The 12,988-nt window shown below is 41.3% G+C and overlaps 1 protein-coding gene across 1 annotated transcript in view; it reads right to left on the reverse strand.

Annotated features, from left to right (window-relative positions):
• The window catches only part of TRPM6 (transient receptor potential cation channel subfamily M member 6), a 720,746-nt gene that overhangs the window by 580,959 nt on the left and 126,799 nt on the right, over window positions 1-12,988 (reverse strand). The window contains exon 3 of the mRNA XM_086961279.1: window positions 12,781-12,819. Coding sequence (XP_086817405.1) covers window positions 12,781-12,819 — 39 coding nt within the window. The remainder of the gene's footprint in view (window positions 1-12,780; window positions 12,820-12,988) is intronic.

Consider the following 12,988-nt stretch of genomic DNA (forward strand, 5'->3'; position numbering starts at 1 on the left):
CAAGATTGATTCTCTTAGGCCTCCCACATTGGTACAACATCAGAGACAGTGCCACACAGTTTCTATTCTATGTTATTGTCATTGCAAGGAGGGAGATATGCAGAGAGTGGAAATCTGAGCCCCCCCCCCGAGATTCACTGATTGCCTAAGAAACATCATGGCTATCAGTCAGTTTGATATGTTATGTAACGGAGAGAGCGCTACTAAGGTATGGTCCGCTTTGAAAGTATGGTATGATAAATAATGAGTCCAATGATTATGCCAGAGGTTTGTGGTCCGGTCCTCCCAAGGGGCAAGGTACAACGGAACGGTAATGGGAGTTGGACAAGGAGACAACCTACCTCTGTAGGCCTAGCACTCAATCCAGGGGCGGAATCAAAAATCGATTGGTGTCAGTGGCCCTGAGAGAAATCCCATCTAGAGTTGATACTTTCTGGTGGCATATATGAGGACAAAAAAAAAAAAAGAATGATGACATCAGCCATGTGACAATCTGATACATCTTATCGTACACTAGTATAAACGTTCAACACTCATTATAAAATATGGAGTGCCATATTTGAAACCATTGACACACCAATACCAGTTTCTAAAAACCCACTCAGTGATTCCTACATCTACACACACATCTAAACACTTACCTATAGATTCACTCATACATGCTAACAAAGATCAATAGAACACTATTAAATATACTTATACACCTACATCGACATTACACACCAGCACCCATCCTATTCACTTATGCAGTCATCCTACTCACTTATGCAAACAATTGATCATACTTACATGTACTAAGGTACACACGTATACAAACACCACTTTATTTATTCATATAGATAGTAACTCATACTTAGTGTGTTATAAAATCACTATTACAAGTATACAGTTTTCGATACAGTCATTCATACAATCACTGAGTCTTATGTATACTTATTTATATACAACGACTGTCACATACACTGCCTTTTATATTTCTAGTTTGTTGGACATGTATCATTGAGAAATATATTTACTCATCACCACACCCATAAAGAGATTCACTCACCCAAACAACTGTTTCCACATACAGTCTAAACCTCATATACCTACTAAATCAACTATTTACACATCTTTGGACAGTCACACACCTCCTAGCCAACCACACACACATTCACTATCCCATACAAATAATCACTTAACTAATTAAGAACTAATATAGACTTTCACATAGCTAGTAACCAACGTATGTAGTAGTTTACACAACAAGAGATAGAGTGATACAGGTATTCACACAGTTTAATCACTATCCCATATATTTAGTGAGACACTTTAAATTAGTCACTTGGACAGTCAATCACATTGCTACTAAATCCTCCATTCAGACACTTATACATCCACTCAGTCTTCAATGCAGATTGCTATATGTATATATAATACTTATTTAAATATCCAACCAAACCACATTCACTGGATGATGTCATCAGGGATGTCATTTTAGATATCATCAGTGATGTCATCAGTGATGTCACTGACCATGTCACAAATGATGTAATATGTGACATCATCAGCAGTGGATTGCGGGCGCGCAAGTTATACTTGGTACAACTAACTATAACGGAGGAATTTCAATGGTTTTATACGAGTGAAATGTCCAGCTAACTATAACACCTCTAAAACCTGTGGTTTTTTAGTGAATTTCTAAGGTTTTTTAAATGCTAGTTTCTAACTATAACATGTCTGAAACCTATGGTTTTTTCAGTGAATATATAGCTCCCCAGTGGAGTGAAACGCGTTACCTTTCAATAAACGCTTTGAACCTGCTACTCACTTGAGTCTGGATTATCTGTGAGCTTTACTTCCGGCTGTCTGTTGTGGCGCTGCGAGGTCTGCACCCTGCTGCTGCCTGTCACTCATCGACAGGCTGGGATTCCTTTATATATATATATATATATATATATATATATATATATATATATATATATATATATATATATATATATATATATATATATATATATATATATATATATTATAGCAACGCTTCCACCTTCCCCAAAAAGAAAGACCACACACAGAGTGCTATTTCAAGTTATGTATTTATTTAATGAAGCAACAGAATAGGATATATTTCGGCTAATGTCTTATTCCCCATGGTCACCAAGCTAAAACGCATCCCATTCTGTTGATGTATTAAATAGAAATATATAAGTAGTACTGCCTCGTGGCTGGAAAATGAGGGCCCCCAAGTGATCACCAGTGCCTAAGATTAAATCATTCAGAAAAGGGGGTGGTGATGAACATTCCATCCATCACCTTGTTGTTTGTTGCAGTTGACTAAATGGGACAGGGGAGCCCAGACATGGGTCCTGTTCTCAGTGTGTCATAGAAATCAAGCTGCACCCAGCTGGCATTGCCCAAATAGCCCAAGCCTGGTGTTGTCTTCTAAAGTGGGCCTAGCCTGGCATTTCGGGATGGGCTGTTCCCATGACAAGCTCGGTGAGTTCTGATTTGCATAGGCGGGCCTCTGTCTACTGTGGCCTATTGGTTAAAAATCATGATCTGGAATGTGGTCCCAGCAATCAACAGCAGCTGAGATTAACTCAAGCATTTAACCTATAAGCTTGTTGTTTGTTGACATTGTAACTCGGGGATTCAACTCCAAGCAAACAAAACAAGTGTGGTTACCTTTAGATATAGAAGTGTACCATGTATGTAAAGATCATCTTATTCAGCCAAGTAGATAGATACTATTAGTATCAAATATTAACATATACATAGCTGGGTTGAATGATGAAGCAGCAAAAATTAAAAAGTTCTTACCTAGAATGTTCATTTCCATTTTCAAAATCTACAAAGGCACCTTCAATTGTTTTCAAAAAATGGTTTCCTTTCTTAAATTCAGGCTCTTTGGAGGAATCTGAAAAGAGAGCTGTGGATTCTGCTGGAAACACTGGATTTAGCATTTTATGTCACTGGAGCCTTGGCCATAGCATACATGACGTAATACTGTTGCAAATACTTGTCCCCTAAGATAATGGCAATGTGAGATTAATGGAACGGAGGCTTTGGGAGAATACGATGAAGAAACTATTACAAACTTGGACGGCTACTACCCCATAAAGATTCAGAGAGCATTAAGTTATGGGATTATGCAGAGATTTTCAACATTCATGCAAGACTGCTCCCAATTGAGTTTGCCCATTCCATTGGCTCGTGGCTTTAACAGGCAGAAGATCACTTCCTGTGAGTAAAACACATGGACTGTACTGAATGAGAAAAACAAATCATTGCTCTTGAACTGTAGTCCATTACCAACCTTAACAGAGTGCCTGTGTTGACAGAATGTAATCCATCAGAAAATAACAGCTGACAGAATATACTCCATCAAATAATAACATGTCCCTCGGCTGTTAGAACATGGGCATCAAGTACAATCAACAGTACTCATCCATTATGAGAAGTATGTGTGTTTCAGAAAGCAGTTTTCCAAAGAGGTCCATCACCACTGACAGCCATGCTATGTCTGGTGGGCACGACATGCAGAACTACTCCATCAGGTTTGTTTGGTCTGGTTTTTTTCAGCCACTGCGTACAGGAAAACTGATTCACAGCCTTTCTCTAATAAGCTTTTTCTTGGCCACGTGCTGTTTCTATTATCTGCTTCCTCCGTTGCCTTGGAACGAGAGTCTGTATGCACCAGATAGCAAATCACCCAGCTGTTACAGTCAGCGCACCATGTAAACCCATAAAGGACTTCAGCACTTCCATTTCTAGATTTTCTGGTAATTAAGGTACACTGTAGATATGACTTCACTGAAGCTGCTGAACTAGCTTTCTGTAGACAGATTACAATAACTGCCCAAGAGTACAATGGGCTTTTGCAACTGTTCTTGCACATTTGTGGCAATTTGTTGATATAAAAGCTGTTAAATATATTTGCAAAATGTCTGTTGACCAGTTAGAATCCATGAAAGGGAAAGTGGGATTTGCTTAATGTGCATGTGGCTCGGCCTCAACCATTCAGAAAAAGGCATTTGCCTGTACAACTTTGTAATAGGCTGACTGTAGCATAACAAGGCATGTGTAAACAAGTCCTGGAAAATGCAGCAATTAAGGTCAACCCAGGAGATGATGTAGACTTGGTGCCTACGTCAGACTTCCCGTACTGGCAGATGTAAGAATGCCTTCACACAGACATTTGTAACTGGAACAAATGATAGACGGAATGCTTAATGATTCAAACATTCTTCCCCAGTCAAGAGATATGGGTTAAATCCATTGTTCTTTTGCCCACTACACCACCCCAGTTTGGAATCTGCCATATGAAAATCAGTGTTGACAACGTGCCTCATAGGAACGGTCCATACCAAACTGCCAAGCCAGGTCCTTGCTGGACCGGAAACATGCATCCTGGGACCAGTTTTGGGGTATGTCACCCTTCATCAGCAAGGCTAGCTTGAATCCAGTGGCACAGTGAGCAAGGGACACATGTCTGGGCATACCCATCCCAAATAGGGCGGAAAGTGTAACTGCAACAAAGGATGGCTGGAATGCTGAATGATTCAAACATTCTCCCCCACTCAAGAGATCTGGGTTAAATTCGTTGTTCTTTTGCCCACTACGCCACCCCAGTTTGGACCCAGCCATATGCAAATCAGTCTTGATCCTGTACCTCATGGGAACAGTCCAGACCTAACTGCCAAGCCAGGTCCTCCCTGGACCAGAAACAAGCATCCTGGCTTGGCAGTTCAGGCTGGAATGTTCCCATGAGGCATTGGGTCATGACTGATTTGCATATAGCTGTATCTGAACTAGGGTGGAGAAGTGAGCTAAAGACAATGATGGATTCAACTAATATCTGTGACTGGGGTGAGTGTCTGAAAAGTTTCAGCACTCCGTCCACCATCTCCTCGTGTTTGCTTTGTCGCCCTAAGTTGGCATCAATCGTGGTTCCCTTGCTCACTTTGCCACTGGATTCAAGCTATCCTGCCTGATGAGGGCTGTTAGCCCGAAACCGGTCCCAGGATGCTTGTTTCCGGTCTAGGGAAGACATGGCTTGGCAGCTTGGGCTGGACTGTTCCCATGAGGCACAGGGTTAAGACTGATTTGCATACTGCTGTGTCTGAACTGTGGTGGCGAAGTGAGCTAAAAAAGGATGATGGATTCAACCTAGATCTGTGACTGGGGGTGAGTGTCTGAAAAGTTTAAGCGCTCCCTTCATCATCTCCTTGTGTTTGCTTTGTTCACACAGAAATTGGCACAAGTCCTATCTCTTGGAGTCCACGCAGAGGCACCCTTAAACTAATCCCAAGATGGGTCTTGATACATATCAAAATACCTGGTGCATGGTGTAATGTACTTATTCTAAAGTGCGTGTGCTGCAAAAAGCTTGCGGGCAGCTCTCTTCTTAAGAGAAGAATAGGGCAGTTCAGTTGTGCAACTGCACAAACTAGAGTCATGCTGCCACAAATATCTGGCTCCTGAGTTTTTGAAAGTGGGATATGTTGGTATGTAAATAAGTGATAGGCCCACTGAGCAAAACAGCTTATGTACTCCTCTCCCAATGCCTACCCTTAAGAGAAAGAACTGCGGAAGTACTTCAAATGTGTACTCTTTTTCTGGTTTGTGGACAAATTTTAAGTTATACACATATTTCTCATGCCTTAAGACAGAATGCCATCTTTGTTCTGGTGTTTTTACAAACTGTCAGCAATGCAATAATTGTCTCTTTGAATCATTAAAAGCTTTCTGCACAATTGAAGGCACGCAAGTGATATAAATTCAAGATTAGTATCAACTGTGCACAGCCTCATGTTACATAGCATTGTGGAAATACTACTGATCATTCAGTGGGGTTTTAGGATAAAAGGAAATGGGTTTGTAAAACTGAAACATATGGAAAAAGTTGACCATTCAGCTAATAAAATTCCTTCTTACGGTTCAGACTGAAATTTGGGCTTTTATTTTTTGTGGGGTCATTTGGTTTTTTTTTTGTTTCTTTTTAGGACCATTAGGCTTTTTATGGTAAACCTAAACAGAAAGATGGTACATAAAATCAGTTGTAAATATATGCAAGCATGTCACTATGTATCCACCTAATTTACTTAGTCACATCATCCCATACTTTCATAAGCAGGAATGGAGAATTTGGATTCTCAAGAACTGCCCTTGGGTAAGATAGTTTAGCTTGGTTCATGTGATTTGTTTGAAATCTGATATGGTGCATGTGGGTCATCTTTGTTGTGTTGGTCTGTGTCATCTGGGACATCTGACGCTGTGTCTGAGCTGTTTCCTTTTTCTTTCTCCGCCTTCCTCCATCGATCTCCCTATCGATCTCCCATTAATTCCCTTTACTTGTAGACTTTCATCATCTGTTTCATATAGTTTGAGTTCTCGATTGGAAGGTTTTCCCACTACATCTATCCTCTGATTCTCCCCTTGCAATATTCTTCACCTACGCTCCTTTAACTTGCATTAAGGAATTATCTTTTCCAGGCTAGGTACGAATCTGACAATGGGGTTATCAAGCGACATTCTTCCTCTATTAATTCGGATCTTTAGGTCCGATAGGAAATGTTAAACTGTCTGCCATTCTGTATTCCAAATATATGTAAAACCAATCACAGGAAATCAGCCTGATTCACAAAATTAATGTGGAAGTAGTATTTCAGTCATAATACTGAACATACTCCAAAATGTAATTCTCAAACCTACGGGTGGATAACTCTGCCTTTGCTTTGTCCGTTTATGTAAAGAGGTCTCCTCCCAGGTAATGGAGATCTCTGTACACATATGTGAAGAAGGTAGAAGATTTAGCAGTAAATGTGGAAAGGACAAAGAGAGTAATTACTACTAAAAGAGCGGGGTTCAGAGAAATTTATGGAGGGGCTTAGTGATGCGCATTTTAATATACATTAAACACCAACAAACGAGTGAAACCACTGCAATGCACTGAATACACTTCCAAATGTATTAGAAGTGTCGAAAGAGACTTAAATGTACATTGCCAAGTCTTGGTGTCAGTCAAGCTAGCACCAAGGATGACCAAACACTGGTATTGCAACACACTTCCAAAGAAAACAATGGAGGTAGCAAATTAAACTTAAACTAACATCCCACTGGAATTGATTTAAATTACGTATATACATTTAGTTTTCTTGATGTAAAATGTAATTTAATTATTGATCAGTTTTAGTTTTTTATTAAGTTGATAATACCTGTAATTTAAAAAAGTTATGTAAACTTTTCAACTTAACTTGAAACTTTAAAAAAAAAAACTACTTTTAACCAAGTGTATTACAAGTCAAATATGAATGCTATAGAGGATAGGTGATTTTATTTTTAACTTTTTGTTTAAAAATACATATTTATTGCATGAAACTGGGCTATATGTTGCGAGTGGTGGAAGCCCCACTAAAATAATAAACACAATCCTTGTCAGGGTGAACCACAAAAGTCACTAATTATACCTGTGCTTAACCCTCTGGTAGCGTGGCACAAAAGCAGTCAGGCTTAAATTAGAGGCAATGTGTAAAGTGTTCATGCAAGACTCAAACAGTAACAGAGTGAAAACACAACACAAACAATTCCAAACCCATTTAGAAATATCACAACACAAAAAATCCCAAACTAATTTAGAAATATGTTTAAGGAAGAGAGCACAAGCAGTTTACCACTGGTTGGTGGGGGTTTAGATCACAGAGTCCTAATGCATAAAAAAAAGAATTTAGCAAAAACAGGGGTTGAAGACAAAGAACTTAGAGTAATACCATGCCAAGGATGCCAGGTCTAATATTTATAAATTAAATAATTATATGCTCAATTATTTTTATATTGACTACAAATTTAATTTGATGACGCAATATGTTGTAACTTTTTATCTTAATACTTTTTGGGCAATATTTGTATTTTATTTTGTCCTTATTTCACCTTAAGCATCTGCAAATTTGCATAGGAAAGTCCACCTTCCAAACTGGGCACCCTGGGTCTATGCTCTTGCATTCGCCTTTTAGGCCGACCAGGCCAGCTTCATTTGTGCGAGGCTTGGTGTAATCATTGGACCAAGTACACTTAGACTAACCTCATTTCAGTGCCCCAAGTGATTAATGGCCCCCAGATGTTCCCCTCCTCTTGGTCCAATCTCGCCATACACAATACTGCTCTTCACCAGGTCTTATATCGCGGTGGCTCAGGATCTTTCCACAGCCTGCAGATCTCTCTACGGGCTACTAATATCAAACACAGGAATAAGCCAGTCAACGTATTAGATAATTGGTATATAGGATTATTCTCGATACCAAATATAACTAATGTCAGATTAAGATGAATCCTAACTTTAAGAACTTCCTCCAACGCCCTCCCCACATTTCTCCAAAAAGTTCTTTAGGAGCTGATGTTAAAGCAAATCTAGCAATTTTTTTAGGGGTATAATACAATCTATTTACCACAAAGAAATGATTTTTCTTTAAAGAAGCTGATTTAGCATACTTATATAAATTATAAAGAGAGGGAAAAAACAAAATCAACAGAGACGTCTTTTTGGGCAATATTAACTTTACAAATCTACCCTATATTTACCTTAACTGAGATCTCCTCCGCAGTGGCAGAGATCTCCACACAGAGCCACACAGAGACACACACAGACTAACTTTAAGGTTGTAAAATTGATTGAAAGAGGTTTCACCCCTCATTAGAGGACGAGGAGACTCAAGTCGATATATAGGTGCAAATATCCACTCAGAAACAGTTATTAGCAGAAAAGGGGCAATTTATAACCAGGTCCAGGAGTTGATCTATACATGAGTAAGTCTACTCATGTATATTTACCTTTGTGAATCGGCTCTAAGGAATATAATTTCATACCCATTGGTAAATTGGATACAAACCTATTAAGTTGAGAAAGTTCTTATGAGTAATATCTCTATGTTCCTAATTTGTACTTTGCATTCACATTGCTGAATGCTAAAGGTGCTGTAGGCGCTCTATTTAGGGTACTTATGGGGGGCACCGCAGGAGTGGGGAGAAATTCAATTAATGTTTGTTGTAAGAAGGTGTAGTGCTCCAGGACTGACAGTGGGCTTGAATCATTGGGCCTGCAGCGGCAACAGCTGCTAGCTGAGAAGGTTATTGTGTATACATAAGTCTTTACTTGTTATTATTTGCCACCAAGCCTTATTTATTGGCTGAATCACCATATAAACAGAGACAAGCAGCAGAGTCTGGGCATTCTCTTTGATTGCTGCACACTCAAATCATTTGTTCAGTTTGTGCAGGCTGTGGAAGCTGCCTTACTGAACCAGAGTCCACGATTGAGCTCCAGCATGTACAACAGTAAATTCTATTAATCCTGTGCAGTGGTTTGTATGAGGTGATACACCGGCTGTCCAGCTTTATTTTATCACTTTGCAAGAAATCCGGTGCATGAGCAGGACATTTCGCTAACATGGAGACATCATAAGACATTAGCAGGTGAAGGGGGGGGGGGGGGGGTGATTGTGTGACACAGCACATTTTTGGATTTTATTCTGTAACTCTCTCTTCTAAATTAAGCTCTCTCAGAAAATATAACTTGACTGGACATTAAACCTAAAAAGTGTGATTATATTTATAATGTATTTGAGTTCCAAAACCTTTACTCCACCCTGAAGTAAGCCTTGGCTGCTTACATTTGCCACTTTTGAGAGGCACATTTAAAAAATGAACAACCCTGTTATCCAAAGGTATAAATATACACTTGAGTCCTGAAACACCACTGGTAAATACCAGTATCCAACATGGAGACTGTCCATCATAACCACTTATAGTCCCAGGACCCAACAAAGAGGTCTCTCAATCTACTCATGTCCTTTTTCCCATTATATGAAAATATTGGGGGAGTTTAGAAATAGGATCACTACATGTAGTGAGTGCAATAAAACAACTTTCACAGGACCCCTAAAAGAAAACTAGAGTACTTGACCATAAAATCGCTTTTAGGGTAGACCTAAGAGAGCCTGAGAGAACCCCAGACATCTTTGAAAGTATAAAGGTACGACAAGGGCTAAATGGGCTACTTGTACGAAGGCTCCTACCAGGATTACCTGCATCAAACTGAATCTCCTGACCTTCAACCCCTTTCTTCTCAATTCTCACCTCCAAGTGACTTTCATCTCACTATTCCAATGATGACATCACAGGTGATTTAGCTCTAGTTGGCACACAAATGTTCTACCCAGCAGCACACATACCTGCCTCTGACATACAGACACAAGAACAAGGAGAGATGCTAATAGTATAGTATAAACCGTTTTGTAACGCGCTCTGTTACTGGTGAGTATCCTGGCGCGAGGAAAAAGACAGAAGGCAGAGAACAAGACATCGGGGGATCCTCCTAGACTGCACTCTTGAATAGGTGAGTTTTCAGGTGTTTTTTGAAAGCAGCCACTGTCGGCGTGGAGCGTAGATGGAGAGGGAGGGCATTCCAGGCCCGGGCCACCACAACAGACAGCGACTGGCCGCCCAGTCTGGCACGTTTAAAACGGGGAAGGGACAGTTTAAACAGAGAGGCGGATCTCAGGGTGCGTGCCGGGATGTACCTTGTGAATCTCCTTCTCAAGTACGAGGGGCCCTGGTCATGAGTTGCACGGAACGCCAACACCAAAGATTTGAACAGAATGCGTTGCGCTACGGGAAGCCAGTGAAGCGAGCGCAGCTCAGTGCGAACGCTCTTCCACCTGGGGATGTTAAATAGCAGGCGTACAGCCGCATTCTGAATAATTTGGAGGCGTTTGACCAGGTATGCCGGAATGCCACTGAACAGTGCATTCGCGTAATCGAGGCGAGCCAGTATGAGTGCTCTGGCAACCGACTCTCTGGCCTCCCTAGGGAGCAAGGGGAAAAACTTGCGGAGCATTTTCAGAGTGGCAAAACAGGTGCCTGTAAGTTTTTTAATGTGATGCTCAAATCTGAGATCCTCCGTGAACCAAATGCCCAGATTTTTCGCTGGTCTCCCCATCTCTTTTGGGCAGGGAATGTTAGAAGGCCAGAGTGTGCTCTTAAATGAGGGGGGGAAGGAGCCATAAAAAAGCACTTCGGACTTGTCCTCATTGCACTTCAGCTGGGCCTGTGTTAGCCAGCGAAATACCGAGGACAGACACAGATGGACTGTAGACGTGTCCAGATTATCATCTGGCCAGGTAAACAACAATTGGGTGTCATCAGCATACCCTAGGATTTTAGCCCCAAACTGTTCAGCTAGGTATACCAAAGGTGTAATGTACACATTGAACAGTAAGGGGCTAAGTGTGGACCCCTGCGGGACCCCAGTGAGCAAAGGCTTTTGCTCGGAGGCATGCGGGGGCATCCAGACCTGCTGGGTCCTATCAGATAAAAAAGAGGACAGCCATTCCAGCACCACTCCCCCAATACCTATGGCGGACAGCCGACCGAGAAGGAGGTCATAGGGGACAGTATCGAAAGCGGCAGAGAGGTCCAATAAAATTAGGACCGCTCTGCCACCTCCGTCTAGACACTCCCGAATTGCCTCGGTCATCTCCACCAGGGCCGTCTCGGTGCTATAAGCAGCCCTAAAGCCCGATTGGGCAGGGTGGAGGGCATTAGATGTTTCGACAAAACTCTCCACTTGTTGAAGAACTACCTTCTCACAGATTTTCGTGAGAGCAGGTAGAAGGGATATGGGTCGGTAGTTGCCCGGAACCGACACGTCCAGTCCTGGTTTCTTCAAGAGTGGAAGGAGTTTGGCGTGTTTCCAAACCTGGGGAACCACGCCTGCGGCCAGAGAGAGGTTCACCATCTGCGTGATCTCACTACAGACTGTAACCGCCACCTCCGAGAGCACTCGGGCAGGGCACGGGTCGGCAGGAGAGCCCGATTTTAGGGACTGGAGAAGATGGAGAACATCATCCTCCGCCACTTGTGCGAAGGTGGTAAGTTGGTGTCCAGAGGATGCGGGAGAGGGTGAACAGGGGCCAGCTACAGAGCAGTCGGCAGGAAGTGCCTCTAAAAGGCCCTGCTGAATCTTCGCTATTTTAGTTATAAAAAAAGTGGACAGCTCCTCGCACCATTGCGCAGAGGACGGGAGGGGCATAGCTTCCGCAACAGGGGACACAAAGCTTTTAACAATCGCAAAGATCTCTCTGCTGTTGTTGTCGGCCTTGTTAATGCGCCCAGCATAATAATTACCTTTTGCATCCCTAATGGCTGCATAGTAGTCTTTTTGAGCGAGCCGTAGGTAATCAGTAAGTAAAACAATGATGATGCAAGTGTTGCTTACAGCAGAATAATACTAATCTACTAAGTGGCGTAACAGTATTACCTCTGGTTAGACCTTCATTAATAAGGAAATTCTAAAACTGTGGTTCTTAGCAATTCAACTGCATTTCAGTCTTCCTCAATGTGGATGAAGCAAAAAATATGACAGACTATGATCTTAATTTGGGGAAGCTATCATTTTTGCCAAAACCAACGTCGATGAATGATGGAACTGATAGTTGAGTCAGCAGGTCTCTGTCATTGGGTGTGTCAGCCTTCCATCACCCGAATCATAGGGCTGTGAAATGATGTGAATGCTCTTATTAAAATTACAAAATAGGCAATTACAGCAGTCTGCAATTTATCTTTGGTTAGCCAGTGAGTTTAGTTGTAATCTTTTTACCTTAACTATAATAATACAATATTTTCCAGTAATTATCATACAATAAGCCTCATTCTCAGCAACGGAAACTGACTGCATGATACATCGACAGTGGCATAAATATTTCTGGCTATAGGAAGCATCAAGGAAAATCTTGAATAATTTACCTGATTAGGTTCTGGCACACCTGACATCCTGTGAGACACCTGTACCAAAGAATAAAAACAACATTAGGGAAAAACTCTTTTGGGAGTAATATTTTGTGATAAAACAAAAGACAATGTTGTTGTATGAGGGCGGACGTTCAATTCAGATGCTTCAGAGAATTGCAGGGTATTGGTGCTTCTTAACAGTGTAGAACTAAACTGACCAGGC

This window comes from Lissotriton vulgaris, chromosome 3_1, assembly GCF_964263255.1.
Source record: "Lissotriton vulgaris chromosome 3_1, aLisVul1.2, whole genome shotgun sequence".
In the NCBI taxonomy this organism is placed as follows: domain Eukaryota; kingdom Metazoa; phylum Chordata; class Amphibia; order Caudata; family Salamandridae; genus Lissotriton; species Lissotriton vulgaris.